This window comes from Sander vitreus, chromosome 1, assembly GCF_031162955.1.
Source record: "Sander vitreus isolate 19-12246 chromosome 1, sanVit1, whole genome shotgun sequence".
NCBI classification, from domain to species: domain Eukaryota; kingdom Metazoa; phylum Chordata; class Actinopteri; order Perciformes; family Percidae; genus Sander; species Sander vitreus.
The window spans coordinates 38736807-38763328 of NC_135855.1; the positions used below are offsets into that span (position 1 = coordinate 38736807).

General features: G+C 41.2%; 2 protein-coding genes across 2 annotated transcripts; both read left to right on the forward strand.

The window, feature by feature from the left end:
* Window positions 1-1470: 1470 nt before the first annotated feature.
* sh2d7 (SH2 domain containing 7) lies at window positions 1471-8648 on the forward strand. The gene is made up of 6 exons (XM_078255311.1): window positions 1471-1692; window positions 2394-2483; window positions 2570-2735; window positions 4896-5126; window positions 6389-7072; window positions 7800-8648. Exons 1-6 carry the CDS (start codon window positions 1538-1540, stop codon window positions 7842-7844), a joined length of 1371 nt encoding a protein of 456 aa, XP_078111437.1. The 5' UTR covers window positions 1471-1537; the 3' UTR covers window positions 7845-8648.
* Window positions 8649-10567: 1919 nt separating this feature from the next.
* On the forward strand, window positions 10568-26303 carry rab11a (RAB11a, member RAS oncogene family). Its single transcript, XM_078255325.1, has 5 exons — window positions 10568-10734; window positions 16924-17119; window positions 19771-19964; window positions 22843-22923; window positions 24974-26303. Exons 1-5 carry the CDS (start codon window positions 10695-10697, stop codon window positions 25108-25110), a joined length of 648 nt encoding a protein of 215 aa, XP_078111451.1. The 5' UTR covers window positions 10568-10694; the 3' UTR covers window positions 25111-26303.
* The last annotated feature ends 219 nt before the right edge of the window (window positions 26304-26522 follow it).

The following is a 26522-nucleotide window of genomic DNA, read 5'->3' on the forward strand; positions in this document are numbered from 1 at the left end:
CTTGCAAGTCAGAACGCTATGTTTCAAGTCCCTTGGACAAAAATATTTTTTTTTGTAGACAACATTAAACAATATATATTGCTGACAAAAAAGAAATGAAAATTCTATAGTGGCTAAATTGTCATGAAATCTGCTACGTATATTCATGTTCCCCAGAGGAAGAATCTTAATTACTTTAGTAATCCTCTGACCTTTTATCTAGCAGCACCATGAGGTTGATAGTCTGCATTTTGAGCAAGATGTTTTCATACTGTAAATATTAAATGGACTGCTGTGGACGTTTGTTCAGACATTCATGTTCCCCTCAGGATGAATTATAATAACTTTGGTGACCACTTGCTTGGTCTCCTTTGTGGTGCAGGGAATTAAATCCCCCGAGGATCCATTTTGAAAATAAAATGAAATTCCCACACACACGTTTCACCATTGCATTGTTTTTTCTTGTCGACATTTCGGTCCCAGGGACCTTTCTAAAGACACGTTATAGCAAAGTGATATAGTGCATAGTGCTTAAATACAAATCCTGATTACAAGATGATCCACAGCGGTGTTGGAGGTGCGTCTACGATCACACAGGGAGAAACTTAAAGTACCAAATCCCCTCTGATAAAAAACAAAACATTTTTACAAGACATAACTCAGGTATACAGTACATAACTGCCCTTGACTTCCCAAAAACTTTTTTCTCTTGTTTATTTGTAGATTTCAACAAACATGCAAAATACATCTGTGGACTAGCAAGTTTTTTTCATTTCATTTCATGTTTATTTGAATAGGGACAGATGCTTAGACTTAGACATTTGTTCAACTAATCTCCAATGAACAGCATAGAGCATTTATAGCTATTGTTAATTTCCAATGCCCGTCCCTGGAAGGCTAGAATGGCTGGAAACAAGGTAACCAAGGAATTTTTTCCACAAAAAATGTTACAGAGTCCATGGTAGAACTTCAGACATTACCACAAAGTAATGAAATACGTGTGGCAGGGCACCTTTAAAAATTGCCACAATTAATTTACAAGTTTGTAACTTTGGTGACCCCCTGACTTTTCATCTAGTGCCATCATCAGGTCAAGATTTTACCAGTGGCCTACTATGGTTTCTGACCAAATTACCTGCCAAATGAATGTGGTTCCAGATGCCTGAATGGCTGCCAACATCTTAACCTTAAATTTGAATAGTAACAATAACATTGTTGGGATTGGCCAGAGGGCGCACACACACACACACACACACACACACACACACACACACACACACACACACATTTTTTGTTCCATCAGCTCCTAAAATATTAATTACTATGTGATCAAGCTGTTAAAGTTCAACCTGGGACAAGGAACACAGATAGTAAAATGAAATCCAAAAACCCAATGAAAGGAGTCTTTGGTAGATAAACTGAAACAATACCACTATTCAGATGAGGGAGACTGCCAATGGAAATAGTCAAATGAGGCACCTGGTCTTCCTGTAGGGAGTTATGTGAGCAAATAGCGTGTGCAGCCCAGACTCTGTCAGCTCCTGACAAATCTGTGAGGATGGAGAAGATGTCGGGTGTCGACCTGCACATGGAGACTTCAGAGGGAGGCCTGAAGGAGCTGGTGCTCAAGTGGTTCACCGAGACTCAGGCAGCGCTCATCCTGAACCCTAACGGAAACTTCCCTGACTGGTTTCAAGGCTTTGCTGCACGAAAGTAAGCAAAGAGTCTAACTATAGAATCAGTGAGAACAGAGAGAAGTTTTGTCTGCGTAGGCTCTGACAGCCAGGTTGGGGCATTTTATTTAAATTTATTTGAATAGATTTCTGCAGGATATTGTAGATTATTATGTTTTGTTTATCTGTTAGTTGCAGGGCTGTACAGTATTAGCTGTACATTTATTTTAGTACTGCACTTAGTACAAATATGAGATCCTTTAATTGAGTATTTCTATTTCATGCAACTTTCTACTTCTACTCTATTATAATTCAAAGAGATGTAGGCCCATTTGTGTTTTTTTTTAGTCCATTACATTCATTAGTAAAAGTGAGTAAAAGTATACATTTTATGTAGTGGAGTAAAAGTAAAGTATCTTATCTCCATCTTAAAAAAGGTTTTTATAACTTAACATTAGATTTGCATTAAAGCAAGACAATTCAACTTTTGATTGATTTAATGTTTCAGGGCATATTTTTTTATTACAAAAGTGACATCGTCTTGCTTTAAGGAAACCGATATAAAGGCTGTTAGCAGAGTGAAAAATCTATTTATTTGACAGGATCGATGACCCTTGGTGTAACAGAAATGAATGTATCATCCGTAGATTTTTGTCCAGTCCATCACTAAACAGAGGTTTCATGACATGGCAGCAGCATTATTTTTTAATCTAATTGCTCCTGTCTCGGTCTCGGCCTCAGGGACACGGAAGATCTACTGAGAGATAAAGCTCTGGGCTGTTTCCTCATTCGCCTCAGTGACAAAGCCATCGGCTACATCCTGTCATACAAGTGAGGCAAATCAAGTCTGATAATCATTGTCCAGTTGCCTCTTTACTGCCTTTTGTAAATCATCTCACTCTTTGTTTTCTCTAAAGGGGCCTCGACAGGTGTCGCCATTTTGTCATCACCCAGAATCCAGATGGACAGTTCGTCATATCAGGAGACTGTCAGACATACGGCAGTCTCACAGAGCTGATAGAGCATTACAAAGTCAGCCCCATCCAGCCCTTTGGAGAATACCTGACCTCCAGTTGTTATGAGGTGAGGAGGGGCCGGTTTGTTGCAAGTGTTAAAGCTTTAGTGCGTACCTTTTTGATATTGATGAACGTCCGTTACATTCAAGCCATTGCCAAATGAGTTGCTACAAAGCTCCACACAGCTCTCTCTGTGTTTCTCAGTATGGCTCGGAAGACTGTGGCGTCCAGAAACTTGAGTGCGGTGCGCGTTCATGGAAGGCTTGTATCATGTGGACACGCCGACAGTTTTGTTGTCGTTACTTAGAATTCCTCATGGGGGAGACATAAACTACACACTATAGCTTTAAGATCCTTGCACCCTGAAGGTCCTTGCACACTGAGTCCAAAGTTTTCGTTTTTCTGTATCCATCACCCGAAAAATTTGTCACGCGTGGAAACCTTGCGGTAGCCTGGCTCCGCCCTCCTACGTACGTCCACTCAATTTTCATTTTCCTTTTTGTTGCGAGTTTGCGGTATATTCACGGGTTTTCTCCGGCCAATCTTTACCTGTCCAATCAGCGAACTGAGTGAACTGGCTGAGAACAATGACGTTGAGGTTGTGCGCTAATTTGAGTTGTAGTTCCGTAATGGCGGCGGAGAAAGATGTGAGCAAAGCCATTCGGTCCATTGTGGCAACGCTGCCGAATGTCCAGAAGTTAAAGCCTGAGCAAGAACAATCTTTGCTGAGTTATGTTGGTGGCCATGATGTTGTGACCCTCCTCCCCACGGGGTTCGGGAAAAGTTAGATTTTCCAGCTCGCTCCGTCAGTGGTGAAGGAGTTGGCTGAGGCTAACGCTAGCGATGCTAAGCCAACATCACGGCTAACCAGCGATTGGTTATGGCAGATCCAGAGTGGCTCTGGGCAGATCCAATAGTTTTAAACTTCAACAGAGTACCTGCCTTCAAGGAAGTTAACACTTGTCAATGGAGAGTGGCCAGACTCTCTATATAAATGAAATGTACCAGAGTCTGGTAGGACCAGGCTAACTTTGCAGTGCCAAACGCAAGAAGACGCAGAGGCAGAGCAACAGCACATTTTGTATTGTTTTTGCGGAAAATTTTGCATCAGATTAATTAATACGCATCGGACTCATTGTACAAGGTTTCTGTGCGTGACAAATTTTTAGGAAGACAGATATGAAAAAACGCGTACGAAAATTTCGGACTCAGTGTGCAAGGACCTTTAAACTTGGGGGCATTTTTAGGCCTTTATTTTTGACAGGACAGCTTAGACATGAAAGGGAGAGAAATGGGGGAATGACACGCAGCAAAGGGCGCAGGTCGGAACCGAACCCACGGCCACTGCGTCGAGGACTAAGCCTCTGTATATGGGTGCGCGCTCTACCAGGTGTGCTACCTAGGCGCCCAAACTTTAAACTTTAAATGAAATTTATAGTAAATGCATCTGTCGGTCAGTCGGTCTTCCAGTTTTGTTCAGACTGAAATCTTAACAACTGTTCAACTGATTACCATGAAATTTGATTCAGACATTCTTGATCGCAAGAGGATGAACCCTAATGACTTTGGTAGTTACTTAACCTGACGTAGTTACTTTACCAGCACCACAACATTTTCAACTATCCAGTAAATGAAGTCGCAAAACTCAACAGCATCTGACCCCTGATTGAAAACAAGACAATGTTTGTGATTCCACCAGCCGTACATTGACATTGAATGTGAGCACGTTAGCATGGTGACGCTAGCATTAGCTTTAAAAAAACACCTCTGTGCCTAAGAACATCAAAAGCTAGTATGTGAGGCTAGCAAGAGTCTGCTAGCATGGCTGTAGTCTCTTGATACAAAGACTAGAGATGATGCTTACAAAAGGATTTTGAAAAATGGCTTTTTAATCTGTTGCCATGAAATAATTGAAGAGGCACATCATTCTTTTGTATGGCAGATCATTTACTTTCATAGCTGCGTTTGTTGCCTGAAGCACAGCGCTTGATTGCATTTGTGCATTGTGCATTTGTTAACCCTAGAGACTGTCCTTCACCGAAAAAACGCCTAAATAAGTTCTTCAAGCAGCAATTACGACTTTTATTTACGTTTGCTCCACTTCAACGCTCCTGCTTCTGAATCTGAGAGCCATATTGCAGCACCACTCGTTTAATTTGACTGGTACCTGCATCATTTACATGTCTCACTTGTGTGAAGAGACAATAACTCCAGTGGTTCTTTTCAGGTAAACACAGGTGAGCTGTATGATGTGGTGAATTACAACCCCAAACAGAAGCCTGGGGTGAGTGTCCAAGCTCTGCGGACTCTCTGGGACCAAAAACATGATCATCGCAACAATCAAAGGATTCAGCAGCAAAATGACTCTCCTGTAGCTCAGCCACCTGCACTGCCAGCTAAATCCAAAAGCAGAAAGCTGACGGGAGCAGTGTCTGTAGACACAATGTCCCTCTCACAGGTATGATGGAAATGAGAACTAATCAATTATGCGTGTATGTTTCTTGGAGAATTCAGCTTCACACGAAGACACTTTTATAATTCTGTTCTTCATCAAAAGGTTGTATTTATTCTAAGGTGTATGAATGCCTGACACCTTTGCAGAGGTGGAAGAAGTACTCAGATCTTTTACTTAATTAAGTAAAAGTAGTAATCAGGGGGTCTGGCTAGTCCACACAGCATACCGGGATGGGAGAAAAACGTGCTCTGGTTTATTGGTATTTCTTTAAACCAATCACAATCATCTTGGATGGGGCAAAGTGCCGGACCCAGCAACAGTGCCGCTGCAAAATAGTCATTCAGAAGGAACTTGTTTTGGTGGAACATGTGTACGTTCAAAAGTAGTTTTAGTCGTGCAACAGAAAACTCAGATTGGACAGATAGTCTAGCTAGCTGTCTGGATTTACCCTGCAGAGATCTGAGGAGCAGTTAACCATAGTCCTCCTAAACCCCACCAGAGTTTAAAATACCAACACAAAGAAAGCGGAAGGTAACGGACATCCGGCCGAAAAAAGAGACACCCGGAGATATTTCCGGCGGCACCGGAGCAATATCAGAAGTGGAACGTCGTGGACATAGACTAGTGTGTTAGCTACAGTAGATGGCGGTCGGCGCGCCCCCAGTTTGGAGAAGCAGGCAGGAGTACCGACACGGAAGTTAAGTGTCCTGCTGTGGCCGGGGGCAGCAGCTAAACACATTTTAAACACCTAAAAACATCTATATCTGTGTAATTGTACGCTATATTTAGAATATTTTCAGCACTTTGCCTTGCTGTCAGACAGCCCTTTACGATGGGGAACTGAAGCCTTTATCTCTTCAAAAGCCACCAGACTCCTTTGACAAAAACAGTCATTTTACCTCGCAGAACACGGGAGTTGCTGCTCTACCGCTGTCCGCTGCCTCCTAGATAGTTTGTGATATTGTGTGACTTTGGTGTTTCAAAGGGTTAGGATTCACCAAAGTCACACAGTTACACAAATTAACTAACCAATGTTTTTCAGTAGGAACCAATGGGCTTGGAGCTGAGAACAACGACTGTGTAGGGAAGTCAAACAGTATTGAGCATTGGTGTTTTTGGTTGTTCACAATAAGAACATCCTTTAAAATGCAGAAAGTAATCCATCTGCTGAGGAAGATCATGTGATACAATTGCTACAAATGGACCATGAGGAGAGATTGTTTTTGTCATCCATATTCTCACTGTTCTGGTATGCTATCTTTCAGGTTGTTCCTCCAGTACCAAAGAGAGGCATTCCTCTGGGCTTCTCCCTGAGTGGGTCTTTGCCCGACACAACATCCCATCCAAGTGAAACCCAGACCGACCCAAACAGATCGCAGAGACTTAGAGGAAACACAAACCCAGCGCTAATGTCTGACAGGGACTCATTTAACACCACTGACACGAGCTATCCAGGTGATCTTTGTCCACCGGGGATCACATACTCGGAGCTGACACAGATGGAGAGCAGAAGCAAATCTCTTCCAAGACTCAACAACAGCAACATGGAGAAAGAGGAGGATGACGAGTACTCGAACCAGCTCGGTAGTCCCGCTTTCAAAACATCTTATTCACCCACTCCTCCGAAGAGGGTCACCTGTCACACCTACTCCCTCCACGACCCCAGAGACAGTCCGCGGCCGAGCTGCTCCATGTCAGAACAGCAGGGTGGTGACGTGGAAATGTTGAAGTCCAACCCGCTGTACCACACCTCGGATGCGCCTGGAGGGAGATCAGCTCAGCAAGGAGACGGCATGTATGCCGAGGTTCCACAGAGACCGATACCTGCTGGGATGCCTGATGACACCTATGAGCAGATCCCCGCGGAGGCTGTTGTCGTCCAGGGCAACATGTACGAGTCGCTGGAGGATGTGAAGACCAAGAAGTCCAAATCAACCTGGGGGAAAAATGTAAGTCAGAACCTGAAACGCATTCTTATGAACGGGTACGATATAGTACGAAAATGTATGCACACTAGTGTGGTAGTCCGTTCCATTTACCTCGGAACTCGGAAGCCGGAGCTGGGAATGACGTCATTGAATGCATTCCATACAAGTCGGATTTTTCATTGTGGGTTAGCTCTAGCCAGGTTAGCCATTCTTAGCAATACCAGTAGTTAACAATGCATTACGCTGTTATTGTGCATACAAACAGCACAGCAACATGTTGGTTGGAGTGGTGGATGGGTCAAACAACACAGGACTTTCACCCAGGAGACCAGGGATCGTGTCCCACGTGTCACGTTTCCTAAAACCAACCGTCTGTTCTTCTTTTCCTAAAGCCAACTGTCCCGTTCTTGTCCCGCGTGTCACGTAAACGTACCTTTGATAAGCCCACCCACCATCTTTTCCTTAACCTAACTGCGTCAAAAGTGACACCAATAGTCCCGACCCAGCGCGTTTAGATAAAGCACGTTTAGACATGAGGCTAAAGGAGACTTTTAGCGTCAATAACAACACCAAAGGCACCTGACCAAGCGTCCGTATTTTACGCGATGGGAGTGAGCTTTACTTTTCGTAGTTATATGAACGAATGGTTCATGAGAACAGCCTACTCAGAAAGAATAATCAGAGTTGTTGATGTCTTCGAGAGCAACAATATTTAATTTAACTCGCTGTCCTTTTTTTCTGTTTGCAGAATATGAAATGGAAGAATTTCCTTCCCGATTACAAGAAGAAATAAAAAGGACTCAGCGACTGTTTGTTATTTGGTAAATTGAAGCAGAAATGAAATGAGTATTACAAATAAACCCTTTTATGAGACCATTTTATTAAGAAAGAAAGTCATGTAGAATCCAGATGTTTAAACACTGCAAAAAATACTATTTTATATACAAATCCAGCAGCAGTTACCATTATGTATATTCTGTAGTTTTCCTTTACATTTAAAATGCTTTGTAATAAACTAAATTAAGACCATTCTTTCTATTATTTGGATTATTATTCACTTCCTGAAAATGGTCTTTATGGAATTGTAGACTTTTTTTTTGGAAGGTGAGAAACTAACTAACAGGGATGAAAATGATTTCAGGGACACAGTAAATGATGGTAATGGTAAATAAGAAATAATCTAGTTCCTACTTCCTTATATATTCCATAAAATCAGAGAGTTTAACATGGCCTATAAAATATTTCAATAATAATTTTAATATTTTATAATTTTATGGCTTATAGTTCTTGATGCGCTGGGGACATGGTAAAATAAATAATAAAGCACATGTACCCAAAAAAAGCTCAGTAAAGTTTTAAAAGAAAGTGCATTATTCTGTTTATGTGATAAAGGGGACCTTCATCTATGATTTAAGCCATTTGCTGTAAACATTTGACACATTGTAAGGAAATGTATGAGGAAGTCATTCATGGGGACAGGAACTTGCTGCATAACAGGAATGACCCAGTAGAAGTAGTAATAGTATTACTGTAGTTATTGTATGTGGTTCAGTATTTCGTCATTTGTTTATTTTGTCATTAAACCTTTTCAAACATCTTTAGACTAATTTATTTTACTTGGTTGTTACCTAGAGGTTCAATTCAAAATTCTTCATAAAATATACCCCGTGAATGTTACTGTAGCCAAATATGCAGACATAAGTAGTGCTTGTTCCTTATGATATGGATGAAACACTATCACGCCTATTTGTTGAATGTGAGAAAACTAAAACATTTCTCAATGACTTAAATAGTCACCTTTTAGTCCACCTTACTCTCTTAGCATAAAAGATTTTATTTTTTATTTTAATAATCCTGATTATTTGGATTATGTAGTGAACTTTTTGGTTTTGCAAGCTAGGTTTTTTATTCATAAACAGAAATGGCAAACATGACAGCCTTCCTTTCTGTTATTTAAGTTAGAAATAGATTTACTCCTTAAATCACTTCATATAATTAAAAATAACCAAAAACAATGATTGGCTTCTGTGTCTCCTCTACACAGTCTGCACGTTTTCCTCTTTGTTTTGTTTTGTATATGATATGTTGTCTTTTTCTTTTTTGTTTTGTATATGATATGTTGTCTTTTTCTTTTTTGTTTGTTTGTTTGGTTGTTGTTGTTGTTGTTGTTGTTGTTGTTGTTGTTTGGAAAACTGTAATGTCAAACCATGACAGTGTATGATGTTTTTGTGTATTTGTATCTTTAAGCATCAATAAAAAAAGACTAATTCATTTTATTTGAAAAGCAATATTACTCACTGAAAAGTTTGTGTCAGTATTCATTATTCAGTATTCATTCATTGCATATTAAACTGGGCCTACAATAACTTGTAGGGCAGCTAGAGCATTTATACCTTTTTAGCATAGAAAACTAAGCTATTCAAATTGTTGGCATGATTTTATAAATCATGTTTTAATGTTAATCATACATGTGGCACAGTGACTCCTCAGGATGAACTGTATCTGTGGATCCTAGTGACGACCTTACCTACAGGCCAGTAAGCCTGTCATCAGTGGGGATTTATATTTGCTAATAATATGTTAGGACTTTTTAATTTTTGAAAATAACTTTCAAAAATTAACAATAATTTGGAGGCCCCCCCTGCATTGACTCTGAGGACCCTTCTAGGAGTCCCTGACCCCCTGTTGAAGATCCCTGCAGTATACAACACATACATAAGACAAAGGAAGGTCTGACAAGCAATGAGCAATTCATAACCTCAAGAAACCTACAATGACAATATTATCCAAAGTGCAACATTCACAGCAATAAAAAGAGAAATTAAAATGCCAGAGAGTTACATAATTGTGCAACGATGCAGTTAAAATACCAAAGACAGTTTCAGATTTGCTCTACCTCGTAGTTTTAATTTTCTGCATTTTCTATATTTTGTCTAATTTTCTCAGTTTTTTGCCCTGTATTCAATTGCACTTCTTTGTTCTTTAGAGCAACTTTGTTTACAAATAAGTAATTGCATAATTGTTGCTTGATTCTTATTTTCATTTAGTCAGTGTGACACCTGACACTACTGCTCGTAGAGTTTGTCTGTGAGATTCTAACTCATGGGTCGAATTGTTTAAGGCGTCACTTTGGGCTCTGAGTAGTTGTGACGCCATTTCTCACTATTTTTACAAACCAACCAACCAACCAACCAACCAAACAATCGATTAATGGAGAAAATAATCAGCAGATGAATCCATAATGAAAATAATCAAAGGTAAATAGTTTAAATGAGCTCCAGCTCAACCAACTCCAAAAATCAAACCCTGCTTTTAAATTAATACGAGTAATAATTAAATCTAATTAAATATTAATCAAATTATATATTATAAAACATTATGATATCATGTATAATAAAACAGTTACAGGGAACATTTTTTATACGTTTTACTTGAACTACATTCTACACGCCACCGCTGTGTCGACCACCAGGGGTCAGACGTCTCTTTATGTGACGGTATTACGCTGCCAGAGAAGAAGAAGAAGTTACGGAAGTACGGCTTCCAAACAGATTCCCGTTGGAAGAGTAATATACAGTAGATCGCGTTTTTTTCCCCAATTATATCAAATTAAATCTTGGACTAACCATTTCTCAATAAGACGATGGGCACTAGAGATGACGAATATGATTATTTGTTCAAAGGTAAAACAAAGTTTTTTTTCCTTCTTCTCCTTATTGTTGCAGCTCTCCAGTCCTGCACAGGCCAGCTGATGCTAACGTTAGCCACCGTCCACCTTTTGTGCTCCCGGTTGTTTTTCACCGAGCTTTCGGAGAAATGTCAGCACGTTAAATGAGTTTACATGACTTAAAACGACCCTTCGCTAAACAGTGGAAGTAGAATCAGCAGTTGGTTCGTCACGTTACGGTAGTTATGGTGAAACGACAGGGCGTCTTGAACGTTAGCAGTTAGCAGATGTTAGCTTCACGTCGGACACACCTAACTAACGTTAACCGTTATCACGTTATCTCCATGGGATCCAACCAGCCGAGCGAAAGGGACAATTTACAACATATGCACACACGTTTACTTATTATCTTATAGGGTATCGTGCGGCTAAGTGTTAGCATGTATTTATTAACTGTATTAAAGCTTGGTTTGACAAACAATAAGAATTAGAATCAGCTTTAATGGCCAACTAAGTGTGAACGCATGATAACGTTACAGGCAATTTGACTCCGGCTTTTTCTTGCTCTCAAAGTACACAGAAATACATATACTGCTAAAACAAGGACAACAAAGCTGACCTATGTACAGATAAAAGTTTGAAAAAAGTGTATATATACATATACATACACATAGTAAAGAAACAGCTCAATGGAGGATTGTAAATAGTAAGACAAGTAAGAAAAGTGCAAATGCTGGAATAAATCGGGTATATTAATACACCAGGTTGCTTATATCTGAGGTAGGTGGATATGATAGTCTATACAGTGTATGTTTGACAGATATTTACATGTTTAAATGATGTGTTATACAATATATCATTGAATTAAAAGGTGGATGTTTAGTGTTACAGGGTTATTGAGCAGGGATTGGTAAATGCCTGTCAGAGTAAACACTGGTATCCATTTACATTTCAGTGCAGGTTGGTGTTGGATTTAACCTTTTGGGTTTGCGGATTAACATGATTATCATCAAGATATTAGCACATTTTTTTTAACTAAAGTTGGGTAGTAAAAAAAGGGTTTTCGTAAATGCTTGTCAATCAGAATGAGATTGATTGCCAAAGTAAGTTTCTACTTCGGTGCGTTTGATGCACGCAATAAACATATGGAAAGGGGACAGACCATAGAGCAAAGTACTGCAACAGTCAAGGACATAAAGAACAGAAATATTGCAATCAAAATATGTGGAAGACACTATAAGAAATATGTACAATAAAACTTTTAGAAAGAATAGAAGGCTGTATGGTTTTTGTGCCAAAAGTTTGTGTAAACAAACTGACATCTATCTACGTGTCGGTGTAGGTTGGTGTTAGACGTAACGTTTTGGGTTTGCGGAATAACATAATCATCATGAAGATATTAGTAAAGTATTAACGTTTTATTAATTCAATTATCGTGGTACACAGTCTACTCATTCTACAAATTCTCTACAGCTTTGTTTCAAGTTTTGCATTTTGTGTATGATAATTAGGATTACTTTAGCACCACATACTCCAGTGTTTCCCACACATAGAATCATTCGTGGCGGTGCACCACAGAATCAACACCAGCCGCCACATATTGCGTTTCGTTATAAAAAATTTTTTTAGCGCTAATTAAAATACGCAGTGTATTCGTTCAGCTGCATTTCCTTTCCCTGCTCTCCCTCCGTCTCGCTGTCACTCACGCGTCTGTCTCTCTCTCACTCACTCACTCACTCACACACACACACAGACACAGCCCCTCCCCGCCGTGCACACCGTGTCCACCACAAATTGCTTTCTAATCTGCGGGAACCACTGTACTAAAACTGTATGACATTTGTACATGTACTGATATGCAGAATACTAAATACCTACACTGTTCTATATTACTAAATATAGCCTATATTTCCTTTTTTAAGATTATTTTTTGAGGCTTTTCCCTTTATTTGATAGTGACAGTGGATAGACAGGAAAGGGGGAGAGAAAGAGAGGGGACATGCAGCAAAGAGCCGCAGGTCGGATTCAAACCGAATATAACTATTATATTACACTGACTCACTTACCGTTTTAATGTTTCCACCTGTTTGATATCAGGACGATGAGCTGACAGAACTGACAATTAAACCGGACCCACCGCAGTGACGTTTTTTGCTGTTCGTTTAATAGTCGACTCGGAAGAAAGCGTAGCGAACGTTTTGACAAACTACATCAACACAACAGTATGTGGAGTTAAACTGGACGGGCCCAATAACCTCTGAATAGTTCTACTAGTTGTTAAATTGCAATGTGAGCAGCATGATAATTTAAAAGTCAACCGGGAGTCCGTGACTACATTGTGCGTCTGATCTATTTCTGATACCGTGGCGGCAGAAATTTTGCCATGGCGGGCCGCCACTACAAAATCAACACTCAATCAAGTACTCATTTAGTCAATGAAATGTAAATGACATTTTTCATTGTTTACAACATTTTAAAGCTCAAAGTGACATCTTGAGGAACTTGTTTTGTCCGACCAACAGTTTAAAACCCAAAGATATTCAGCGTAGTGTCTCATAGGACGAAGAAAAGCAGCAAAGCCTCACAAATGAGAAGCAGGAGGACCCAAACGGTGTTTGGCAGTTTAACTTGAAAACAACTTTTAACAGTTTCATGAAGTGAGATCAATGCATACAGGTATCAGTTGTATGAAATCTCTTAAAGCGGTAAACTTAAAGTAAAAACTCAGGAGCAATGTTCACACAGGAAGTAGATCGGTTGTACATTTTCTAACACGTAACGTGTTTTTCTTATCGGTTGCATTAACATTATAGCTGGGCGATATGGAGAAAATCAGATATCACGATATTTAAAAAAAAAATGTTTTATATACATTTTTTTTTTATTGATTCACAGTTGCAGTAAACAATACATCCACAGCGTCACATTTTCATTTTTCTATCCCACCCACCCCAGAGACCCTTACATCTTAATAACAACAGGTTAATGAACTCCAATCGGTTTTAGAGAACAGTCCGTACTTGTGGAAAAATAATAAATAATTAAATAAATAAATAAAATAAATAATAATAAAAATAAATAAGAGGATGTAACATAGGTTGTCTGCTGCCCGTGGAAGTCACATCTAAGGGGGTCGATGGACCAGGCAAGGTGTGGGCGTAGAATCAGGGGGACTTTCAGTAGCGGGAAGTTTATCAACATAATCAAGTAATGGTTTCCAGTGTGAGTAAAACTTCTCAGGACGGCCTCTGAGGCTGAATTTGATTTTCTCCAGTTTTAGTAGGAATAACATATCATGTAGCCAGGATTTAAAGGAAGGTGGCTGGGAGGATTTCCATAAGAGGAGAATTTTTCTGCGCGCAATCAAGGACACAAAAGCTATAACATTTTTCTGCAAAGATGTGGTCACAAGTTCATCAGGAGGCACCCCAAAAATAGCTATCTGTGGCGAAGGACTAACCGATATACCTAGGATGTCAGAAATAGATTTAAAAAATGATTGCCAATAGTTAGACAATTTAGAGCATATCCAGAACATGTGTGTCAGATTGCACGGCGTCTGAGAGCATCTGTCACAAGCTTCAGTACAGCTGCTGGTCATATAATTAGAATATCATGAAAAAGTTGATTTATTTCAGTAATTCCATTCAAAAAGTGAAACTTGTATAATGTATACATTCATTCCACACAGACTGATATATTTCAAGTGTTTATTTCTTTTACTTTTGATGATTAGAACTGACAACTAATGAAAACCCCAAATTCAGTATCTCAGAAAATTAGAATATTGTGACAAGGTTGAATATTGAAGACACCTGGTGCCACACTCTAATCAGCTAATGAACTCAAAACACCTGCAAAGGCCTTTAAATGGTCTCTCAGTCTAGTTCTGTAGGCTACACAATCATGGGGAAGACTGCTGACTTGACAGCTGTCCAAAAGACGACCATTGACACCTTGCACAAGGAGGGCAAGACACAAAAGGTCATTGCTAAAGAGGCTGGCTGTTCACAGAGCTCTGTGTACAAGCACATTAATAGAGAGGCGAAGGGAAGGAAAAGATGTGGTAGAAAAAAGTGTACAAGCAATAGGGATAACCGCACCCTGGAGAGGATTGTGGAACAAAACCCATTCAAAAATGTGGGGGAGATTCACAAAGAGTGGACTGCAGCTGGAGTCAGTGCTTCAAGAACCACCAAGCACAGACGTAAGCAAAACATGGGTTTCAGCTGTCGCACTCCTTGTGTCAAGCCACTCCTGAACAAGACAGCGTCAGAAGCGTCTGGCCTGGGCTAAAGACAAAAAGGACTGGACTGCTGCTGAGTGGTCCCAAGTTATGTTCTCTGATGAAAGTACATTTAGCATTTCCTTTGGAAATCAAGGTCCCAGAGTCTGGAGGAAGAGAGGAGAGGCACAGAATCCACGTTGCTTGAAGTCCAGTGTAACGTTTCCACAGTCAGTGATGGTTTGGGGTGCCATGTCATCTGCTGGTGTTGGTCCACTGTGTTTTCTGAGGTCCAAGGTCAACGCAGCAGTCTACCAGGAAGTTTTAGAGCACTTCATGCTTCCTGCTGCTGACCAACTTCATGGAGATGCAGATTTCATTTTCCAACAGGACTTGGCACCTGCACACAGTGCCAAAGCTACCAGTACCTGGTTTAAGGACCGTGGTATCTCTGTTCCTAATTGGCCAGCAAACTCCCCTGACCTTAACCCTATAGAAAATCTATGGGGTATTGTGAAGAGGAAGATGCGATGCGCCAGACCCAACAATGCAGAAGAGCTGAAGGCCACTATCAGAGCAATCTGGGCTCTCCTAACACCTGAGCAGTGCCACAGACTGATCCACTCCATGCCACGCCGCATTGCTGCAGTAATTCAGGCAAAATGAGCCCCAACTAAGTATTGAGTGCTGTACATACTCATACTTTTCATGTTCATACTTTTCTGTTGGCCAACATTTCTAAAAATCCTTTTTTTGTATTTTAAGTAATATTCTAATTTTCTGAGATACTGAATTTGGGGTTTTCATTAGTTGTCAGTTATAATCATCAAAAGTAAAAGAAATAAACACTTGAAATATATATCAGTCTGTGTGGAATGAATGTATACATTATACAAGTTTCACTTTTTGAATGGAATTACTGAAATAAATCAACTTTTTCATGATATTCTAATTATATGACCAGCACCTGTAGTCCTCTCTGGATAAAGTTTGAAGAGTTTATCTTTGCTATAGTGCAGTCTTTTCTTTAATAGAACATTTTGCACAGAACATAAGAGAATTTTTTGAACAGATGATGGATCACTATAAAATAGAACTATATAAATTACTCCTGGTGTGGGAAATTCACACATCTAAAGAGCAACGTTAGAACCATTTCCTTCTTTTCACATCAGATATCCAACTAAAAAAATGGTATTTTGGTTTTTGGTGTCGTCCCTCCACGTCCTACTTTCTCCTTGCAGGTGTTGCATATTGCAAACTTATCTTCTGCACACACGCTGAAGAATTTCCAAACAGCTGACATGTTGCAGGTTAATTCACGAGGTTCCCTACGTGTGAGAGAATAGCGCGGACACGCGCTTCACACCGCGAGCGGGTACGCACGACACACGGCGGAAAAGTTGAGAGAAAGGAAAAAGAGACTGTGCTGTCGCGTCCGTGTGTGCGTGCGTCCTTGAGAACTGTAACACGTATAACTTATGTTGTCAGTTAATTGTAGCGTTGACCGGCATGAAATCGGCATATGTCAGACTGACCTGCCGGTCGCCGGTCATGGCCGAGCACGTGAAAATCAGTCAATTCCGGTTGGGGGAACTGAGGAGAGTAGGTTCATGCAAAGTCGCGAAGTTGGAAGAAGCGAAAAAAGTCTGTATTACCTAGTCCAAAGGTTGAGCGTAGTTGGTTGAAACTGGCGAACAGTCCGTCTTTATAAAAAATATTCTTTTCCAGTTATATACTGACTATGTACATGCATGCACAAAAATAGTGTGATGTCAAAACAAATCTGTAATTCTTCAAATAATATTGTCTCAAAATGTTTCACAACAGATTTTCTAAGAACATTGAGTTAGTATGTGCTTGTTATTACTAATTTAGACAACGTAATTGTATATCACGATATGATTCCATTGAAAGACGATAAATTAACATATTGAATTATTGCCCAGCCCTAATTAACGTGTGTTCCCTGTGTCTCAGTGGTCCTTATTGGTGACTCCGGTGTGGGGAAGAGTAACCTGCTGTCCCGTTTCACCCGCAATGAGTTCAACCTGGAGAGTAAGAGCACCATCGGAGTGGAGTTTGCCACGCGCAGCATCCAGGTGGACGGCAAGACGGTGAAGGCCCAGATCTGGGATACAGCTGGCCAGGAGCGCTACCGGGCCATCACATCAGCGTGAGTAGAGAGGAGGACATCTAATTTAATACTTGAACAATGGCTGTAACCCTATTATTTCAAACCTCTAATATTTACGGTTGATTTGTGTCTATCCTACTGTCTACTTTATTCCCTTATAATGCCCATATTTAATGATGTCTTTTTTAAAACTTTATCCTTGCACTGCTGGTTTTTATATTACTATGTCTACTTTATTCTCTTATAATGCCCATATTTAATGCTGGTCTCTAGACTTTATCCTTGCACTATTGGACTTATTTGCACTACCACCATGACACACCCTCTCATAGAGCACCTCACCATGCAGACTGAATCCCAGGGTCAGTCCCTGCCCTGTCACTGCAAGCGTCTCATGCTTATACATCCCTTACATTCATGTGGCTTTTTTATTTAGTGTCTTTTCTTTTATTGTCCATATTATTCAGGGTTTCCTGCAGCACTTTGCAGTAAAGGCGGCCGCCTAAGCAACACACGCCTGCCGCCTTAAAAAAAAAGTGAATGATCTAAATCTAATGAAGCAGAAACGCTTAATGTCAGATAACGTCCATAATAATTGGACTTTGGGTTAGATGTGACAGTTTTCAGTAGTTATGAGGAGCAATATAAGAGAAAGTTGATGATCACTGATCGTTGTTTAGTTACATTAAACCACGTTAAGCTTTTTCACATTAGGACTTATAAAGCCCATGAGAACCGTGGAGAGTCAACCCACAGCCGCTCCGCTGCCCTGCTGAAAATGTGAAGCAGAAACGCTTAATGTCAGGTCCATAATAATTGGATAATTTGGGTTTGATTTTTGTTTTCAGTGGTTATGTGGCGCAATATGTTGTTTATTCACATTTAAAAGGGATAAATCGCCATTTCACCATTGTTTGTGGGAGTTTGTCAACAAATGTGCGGGCAGCTGGGGCATGCCCGGGGTGAGTGGACTTACCGGAGCGTTGGTATATGGCGGGCAGAGCTCTCTCTCTCTCTCTCTCTCTCTCTCTCTCTCTCTCTCTCTCTCTCTCTCTCTCTCTCTCTCTCTCTCTCTCTCTCTCTCTCTCTCTCTCTCTCTCTCTCTCTCTCTCTCTCTCTCTCTCTCTCTCTCTCTCTCTCTCGTGTGATTGGACCTATCATCACCTCTCGCACGTGGATGCTCAACGTCCCGGCTGTTGCCCGGTCTTTGAGACACAGCCAGTGTCTTTTTTTCTTCCCATCATTACACGCTATTACGGTTAGTTAGTGTAGTTAAACACTACACACGTGCGTCTTTTGTCCTCAGAGGGTTAAACATAATACAGAGTCAACAAAATGGATAAATTAAAACATAAATAGCTTTCTGAAGTTTTAACATGCTACCAGTTTGTTTTGCAAGTGTTGCAGACTGCTCACAGAGCTGTAGTGGAGCCAAAGTAGCACACTTTTAATTCATTAACTTTATCAGTTAGCTGTAAAATTAAACACAGATACAGATATTACGCAAATACGCCAAATATCGGCCCCGATAATCGGGCAGGCCGATAATTGGTCGATTCCTAATACAAACATGCCAGCCAGAATACACTGTCCAATTCACACAATTGTAATATACATATCATACTTCATAGGATGGCTTTTATGACTTATTCCAGAATTGTTACTAAGCATCAGATCCATTTAAACCCCCTCCTCTGTTTTTTTTTTTTTACCTAATGTAAACATTAACCTGGTGCATTATAAAAACTTGAGGGTTGCTTATTGCTTGATCAAATCGACAGCAGAAGTTCCAAGTGTTTCCTAAGCAAATCATAAAGGTGGTGGTGGTGACGTCAAGGCACACACAGCGTCCAACTGTCATTTACTGCACTTTCACACTAAACACGCCGCAGAAATATGAAGCTGTTATACAGTGGTGCTCATAAGTTTATGACCCCATGCTAAAGTTGAATAAAGAGGAATAATAATTTGGAAATTGATCTTAATGCCTTAATTAAAAAAAAGAGGAAAAATTCAACCTTTAAGGACACAAATTTTCTTTGTGAATGAATAATGTATCGTAAATAAATAAATGTTCTTCCTTAAAATACAGGGGGCATAAGTCAGTACACCCCTATGTTAGATTCCCATAGAGGGAGGCAGACTTTTATTTTTAAAGGCCAGTTATTTCATGGATCCAGGATACTATGCATCCTGATAAAGTTCCCTTGGCCTTTGGAATTAAAATAGCCCCCCCCCACATCATCACATCCCCTTCACCATACCTAGAGACTGGCATGGGGTACTTTCCATAAAATCATCTCTCAATGCAAATCAAACCAGCTATTAGGCTAACCGACATAAAACCATGCCAATCTCTAGGTATGGTGAAGGGGTATGTGATGATGGGGGGCTATTTTAATTCCAAAGGCCAAGGGAACTTTATCAGGATGCATAGTATCCTTGGTACTATGCATCCTGATAAAGAGATGATTTTATGGAAAGTACCCCATGCCAATCTCTAGGTATGGTGAAGGGTTTGTGATGTGATGACAGACAATCAGCTGAAGCACAATCTGGCAGCTCAGGTATCCAGCTGGACTAATGCAACACGCTGGCAGTTCGAGGCTAAAATCAGGCGACCAAAGTGCTCCAAAACCACCCTCGATATTCCAGAGATTTGACGTTGTGTGCATGTGGCTGTGCTGCAGGTACTACCGCGGGGCGGTGGGGGCTCTCCTGGTCTACGACATTGCCAAGCATCTAACTTATGAGAACGTGGAGCGCTGGCTGAAGGAGCTGAGAGATCACGCCGACAGCAACATCGTCATCATGCTGGTGGGCAACAAGAGCGACCTGCGTCACCTCCGAGCTGTTCCCACCGACGAGGCGCGGGCTTTTGCTGGTGAGACCGTTGTCTTATATTTATACAATGAAACAACCTTTTTTTCTCTTTTTTTTAGGCATTTTTAGGCCTTTATTGACAGGACAGCTGAAGAAATGAAAGGGGAGAGAGAGGGGGAATGACATGCAGCAAAGGGCCGCAGGTCGGAGTTGAACCGACAGCCGCTACGTCAAGGAGTAAACCTCTATATATGGGCGCGCTCTACCAACTGAGCTATCCTGGCGCCCGAAACAACCTTTTTAAACGTGTTGTCTTCCCGTCGACCTCCAGGGACGAAATAGAAAATTATTTTTTGGCGCTTTTAACAACATTGTTTTGGTGGTCAATGAACCTAATTTAAATTACACTTAATTTCTGAGTTTGAAAAAAAGCAGATACGAATTCTTTTGACTAATGGTTAAGATCAGAGGATGCTGAGTGAATCACTGAATGGTTTATGTCAAAGTTTAAGCCTGAGTTTTAAAACCATTTAAAAAATGTTTCTCAAATGCTATAAAAATTGAATAAAAACAACCAAATTCAACAGAATGATTCATTTTACCTGCAAAGAATGTTGCAGGTCTTCCATACAACGTACATGCATGCACCAGGTTATTTTGGGGCAATTTGGTTGTAAGAAACCCATATTTCTGATATAAGAAACTTTGTGTCAACCGTGCAACTTGTTGTTCTCCTGGGTAACAATTGCAAATGAACCACTACCACTGGATTAACCACTAACAACTTATTACCGCTAGTTTTACACTTTTATTTGGAATTCATGGTCAACAAACCTCATTTATAAGAAGTTATAGCCGACCTAATTTTTAAGTAAAAAAAAGCTGAAATTATGAATTATTTCGACATAGTTAAGATTGCGGCCGAAATGGGTTTCCTCAGGAGGGTAGCTGGCGTCTCCCTTAGAGATAGGGTGAGAAGCTCAGTTATCCGTGAGGAGCTCGGAGTAGAGCCGCTGCTCCTTTGCGTCGAAAGGAGCCAGTTGAGGTGGTTCGGGCATCTGGTAAGGATGCCCCCTGGGCGCCTCCCTAGGGAGGTGTTCCAGGCACGTCCAGCTGGGAGGAGGCCTCGGGGAGACCCAGGACTAGGTGGAGGGATTATATCTCTAACCTGGGCTGGGAACGCTGGTTAATGTGGCTCGGGAAAGGGAAGTTTGGGGTCCCCTGCTGGAGCTGCTACCCCCGCGACCCGACCCTGGATAAGCGGATGAAGATGGATGGATGGATGGATGGATGGATGGATGGATAGTTAAGATTGAGCAGAAAATCAGACTGTCAAAGTTACTGTTTTTTTGTTTTTGCAAAAGCTATAAAATGTAATAAAACATCAAAAATTCAATGAAAGTAGTGAACTGATCCAAAAGAAACACAAAATATGCCACAAAATCTGAACTAAAAATACAATACAATCAAAAGGTTTCAATCTAAAACCATCTAAATGGCACCGTAAAACAACCAAAGAGCTTCACCATCCAAAACAATAACTTAATGAGACAAACGCATCAAGATTGTCAGATACCACAAGACATTGGCAGCCGGAAAAGACAGCACCCAGTTACAGTTTCACAAGGAGAGACTTTGTTTCTGACTCTCTGAGCTCTGGTGTTGATCAGCAACGTCAGCTAAAGTGATGTTAGCCCAGACGCTGGTACAACCTTCTCTACTGTTCAGCAGCCTGGCAGGATTTTATAGATGAACTATGACCGGGACGCACACTTTTATGCCTTTTACTGTGTGGAAATGTAATTAACGTCTCATTTTACAGGTAAAAAGTTATAGGGCCCTATTTTTAACGATCTGAGCGCACGGCGTGAAGTGCCTGGCGCAGGTGCATTTAGGGCGTGTCCAAATCCACTTCTGCTAGTTTGGACGGGGGGGAAGGGTCCGTGCGCCAGGCGCGTGGTTCAAAAGGGTTGTACTTGGTGTCTTCATTAATCAGAGGTGTGTTTTGGGCGTAACATGCAATAAACCAATCAGAGATCATCTCCCATTCCCTTTAAAAGCCAGGCGCGGTTGGACCTTGGAGCATTGCTATTATGATGGAGGATTTGCACCTTAATATTTTTATTTGTAATCTTTTGCATGTTTGTGTGCTGCTGCGCGTCCCTGTGTGTGTAACAAGCATAGTGTGCACGTGCATTTCACTAATTTGCTGTTAAAATAAAAATTAAATGCTGCGTTATTGACTTTAGACCAGGTTTTTGTTGGTCAATGGCGCGATCACTTCCCGCTGCCTCAAGATAGCACCTGAACACACCTCCCTGTAAGACCAGCACGCCCATGGGCGCACAGATGGGCGCAGGTGCATTTACTATTTAAACGACGCGGGCGCTGGACGGGAAATTGACAACTACGTTGAGCTTTGCGCTGCACCGGGTGCAAGATGGGGCCCATAGCCGGTTGGATTGGTTAGGTTTAGGCATGAGGAGTGAGATTGGTTAGCCAATCAGAGGCAGAGTAAGGCGGGACAGGCCTTTCGCTATCCCAGGAAACACAAATTCGCACCAGCCGCACTTTTCTCGGCTACGTTGAACTGTAATGACCTCTAGACTAGGGCTGCACGATATCAGGAAATTATCCGATATGCAATAACGTTGAATATCACGATAACAATATTATTTGCGAGAAATAAACTGGGGGGGGGGGGATTTTCAACCCTAATGATTAGTTAATTAGATTAGAATATACTGTGTAACTTTTGATTTGATGTAATGTTTTTTTCTTGGGCTGTATACGAGTAACACAGAAATGATGTTATGACGATGGCTGGTACAAGTTTCACATCCACATGCTTGTGTTTTGATGGGTCATACCGGTCTGCTATCTGTGGAATGGATCATATCTGACATGTGGTTAACGCGCTGCTTTACTTTGGCCTGCAGAGAAGAATGGTTTATCTTTCCTGGAGACATCGGCTCTGGACTCCACCAACGTTGAGACGGCCTTCCAGACCATTCTGACAGGTTGGTACTGTGTTTTTGTCTTAGGCCTCCTGCACACTGCCTGCGTGGCGTGATGGTGGCGTTTCTGTTGCGTGACGGCTGCGTGGATTTTTCCACACCAGAAACATGTCTGACGCGGCGCTGCTGCTGCTAGCCTTGTCTGTACACATGGATGTTTCCCATTGATAAAATTAAATAATAGTGTGTTCTTCAACTTTATTTTGTCAATAGCAAAGACAACGTCGGCAGTATTGACGGCAAAATAGGCTACAGAATATTTCATTCTGTATTGATTGGTGCAATATTTGAAAATCGATATTTATTTTTTTTAAATTACAATTATATCTGCATTTATGTCCAAGCCTAGAGACTTTCAAACATCTAAATGTATTTGTGTCAAAATGACATATAAACATGTTTTCCTATTCTATTTTGCCTGGAAATGCTTCCAACACGCTTGCGTGTCACGTGAAAAATAGGCGTTGGTTCTATTTCTAGCATGCACGCATTTTCGGCGCTGCTCGAGCCGCGCCTGAGACGTGCGTGTCACGCAGGCAGTGTGCAAGTCCTAACCTGTTACCATGGGAGCCAAAATAAAAATGGACACACCACGCAGCTAGTGTGCAGGAGGCCTTATGCATCTGCTACATGCCTGCCTCAGTCCGCTCTCATGTCATTCATCCACCAAACAAAGCCCAAAAGTAACCCCCTCTTTCACTTCACACACACTGTAAAACATGGCCAAGAGACTTTACATTTAATGAGGAAATGACACACAACGTCCTTGGGGGGGGGGAAGAGAGAGAGAGAGAGAGAGAGAGAGAGAGAGAGAGAGAGAGAGACGGCTCTACCGGATCTACTTTATTACATAATGGCTTATCTTTTAGGAGTGGCAAACCTTTTGTTATCACGAGTGGTGGTGGGGGGGGGGGTTCTGTGCTATTGGTCCTGCTGGTGTCTGTAGTCTGTATGAAAGTCTTGTCATTTGTTGTGTAACAGAATGAACGACTGGATCAACGATTAAGGATATCGATTGATATCAAAACTAATATAGAGTCGACTTAGTGGCATTTAAAGGATACGGCTGGTATTGTGCTGTATCCTATGGTCTTTAAATCCCATAAAAGAGCTGCACAGATTAATCTTAGTTGTCAACTATTAAATTAATCACCAACTATTTTGATGATAGATTCATCGGTTTGAGTCATTTTATGAAAAAAGTAAAAAATTCTGATTCCAGCTTGTTAAATGTGAATATTGTTCTAGTCTCTTCTCTCCTCTGTGACAGTAAACTGAATATCTTTGAGTTGTGGACAAAACAAGACCAACAACTAATCGAGTACTCAAGAAAATCGTCGACAGGTTGATCAACAAGGAAGATAAACGTTAGCTGCAGCTCTACAGAAGTAACATTAAACTGTCTGTCTGCTGGTCAAAGCCAAAGTGTTATTATATCATACATGTTATATTTTAAATAATAACATTTTTATGTTATAAAAAAATATCCAGTTTTTAAGATGGATGGGGGGGCAGATTTAACAATACATTGTAAACATTTGGGGCATTATGACATCATTGGTAGATGTTAAATCACTGTGACTTATCACATTCCAATCTGCTGTCTCATGGAACTCTCCTAAGTGAAGTCACTGTGTGTTGTCATATGTAAACCAGGATTCATTTCAAGCTGAATTTGACCTTTAAAATTGTTTGAGAAATATGTTCTTGGAATTCTTTTTTTAAATAATTCAGCATAGGGCTGGGTATCGCCAGTGATTTCCCAAATGGATTTGATTCCAAATTTGATTTAATATCAATTAGGTTAGGGTCATTTTCAGTTACAATACCAACTTTGCGAAACTATCCCCCCCAAAAAAGGGGGTCAATTCACCACGTCCATGGTGAAAAGACATTTTGGTGATTTTATTAATCAATAGATTTTTTATATATTTTTTTTACCCAGCCCTAATTCAGCACGAAAGCAGAGTGTGTTGTGGCAGATTGTAAACCAGACAGGGAGAGGGGTAAACAGGCTGTAACTCTAAATGACACTGTTACTCCCCCCCCTCAGAGATCTACCGTATCGTCTCCCAGAAGCAGATGTCGGAGCGTCAGGAGAGCGACATGTCCCCCAGCAACAACGTGGTCAACATCCAGGTGCAGCCCACTGAGAACAAACCAAAGATGCAGTGCTGTCAGAACATCTAGCCCAGCCACGGATCTGCTGCTACCCCCTCCCCCTTTACCCCCCGCCCTCCCCTCCCTCCCTCCGGCTCACAACTACTCCAACCCCCGCCCCTCAGAAAATAGACTGCCTCAGTGTACTGTGTGGTGCGGGAGGGACGAGCCACAGCTTCAAGGCTGTGACCCGAACCCTGCACCTATCTGTACCTGCCTCCCCCCCCAAAAAAAAAAAACCTCTCCTCTCCCCCACCCCCCGCCCCAGGTAAATATCCCCCAGTGTAAGAAGTCACCGCGTGGGGTGACCCCCCCCCCAAGCAGAGCCCCTCTGTCGCTAGGCGACTGCAGGACAGCAGGCAGCAGGCATTTCATATCACTTTAGATTTCATTACTGTAGATGCGCCGACATGTCACAAAAGTCTTAATATATGAATGTGATTTGTTTTCTTCATACTTTTGTGCTCCTGTTGATTTCTCCACATTTTTTTCATGATCTTTCTCTGTCTTGTATCATATCTATAACTAGGTATAAATAAATTTAAAGCACATCAAAGTTGCTCTGAAGTGTATTCCCATATACAAGCTTCTCCCCCCCCCCGCCCCCCTTTAGTGCAATGTACTGTTGTTTTTTTTGGAAAACCATGTGGCTGTACCGAGCACAGTGTAGACGCGTGCTCCGGTAGTGTCATACCATTTGATCTGATTGCTGTGAATATGATGCTATTGAAACCGTTTCTTTGTTGCATTTGCCAAGCTTCAGTTTTCGCGCAGTGGACCGAACGAGTGAGCTTGCATGTAGCGCGTTGTTGTCACCGCGTTTCCAGCGGGTGGCAGGGTCGGGCCAGCTTCGCATGTCTTTAAAAAGATGGCACTCTGCTGTGCTGCATGTTTTATCAGGCGAAAGACTCAATCTGGACTCGTTTGTGTGGAACACTATCATTGCCTGGAGGGTGTGGAAATTTGGGCTGTCGCCGTGGAAGCTGAACACAACTCCTGTACATTCAGATTTTCATGTTGTCCTACTTTAAGTCTCGGTGTATCTTCATACAGAGATTGTCATGCTTATACTGAAGGATTTTCCGATCGAAGACCCATTAGTCCATTGGGCTTTCCTGCTCCATTAGGGAAAACAGAATGCATTCATTTTTGACTACAACTATGCAGAAAACTAGCACATGGCTGTTTGGATGTTTTGTTTCTTAGTGCACCTCTATAGCAAATGAAGGAATTAAAAAAAAACAAAAAACTGCGGAAGTAAGAGTAACTGATGTAGTATTCTCGTATTCTTATGATACTCAATATAATCCAAAAAATCTGTCGTTGGGCAAATTATGCTTTGCATGTAACTGTACGGAACTGTAGCTAGGACGCACCTGAGAAAGTAGGAAATGTCCTTCACCCTCGGGGTTGATTTCATGAGCGTGAAGTTGTCACCAGTC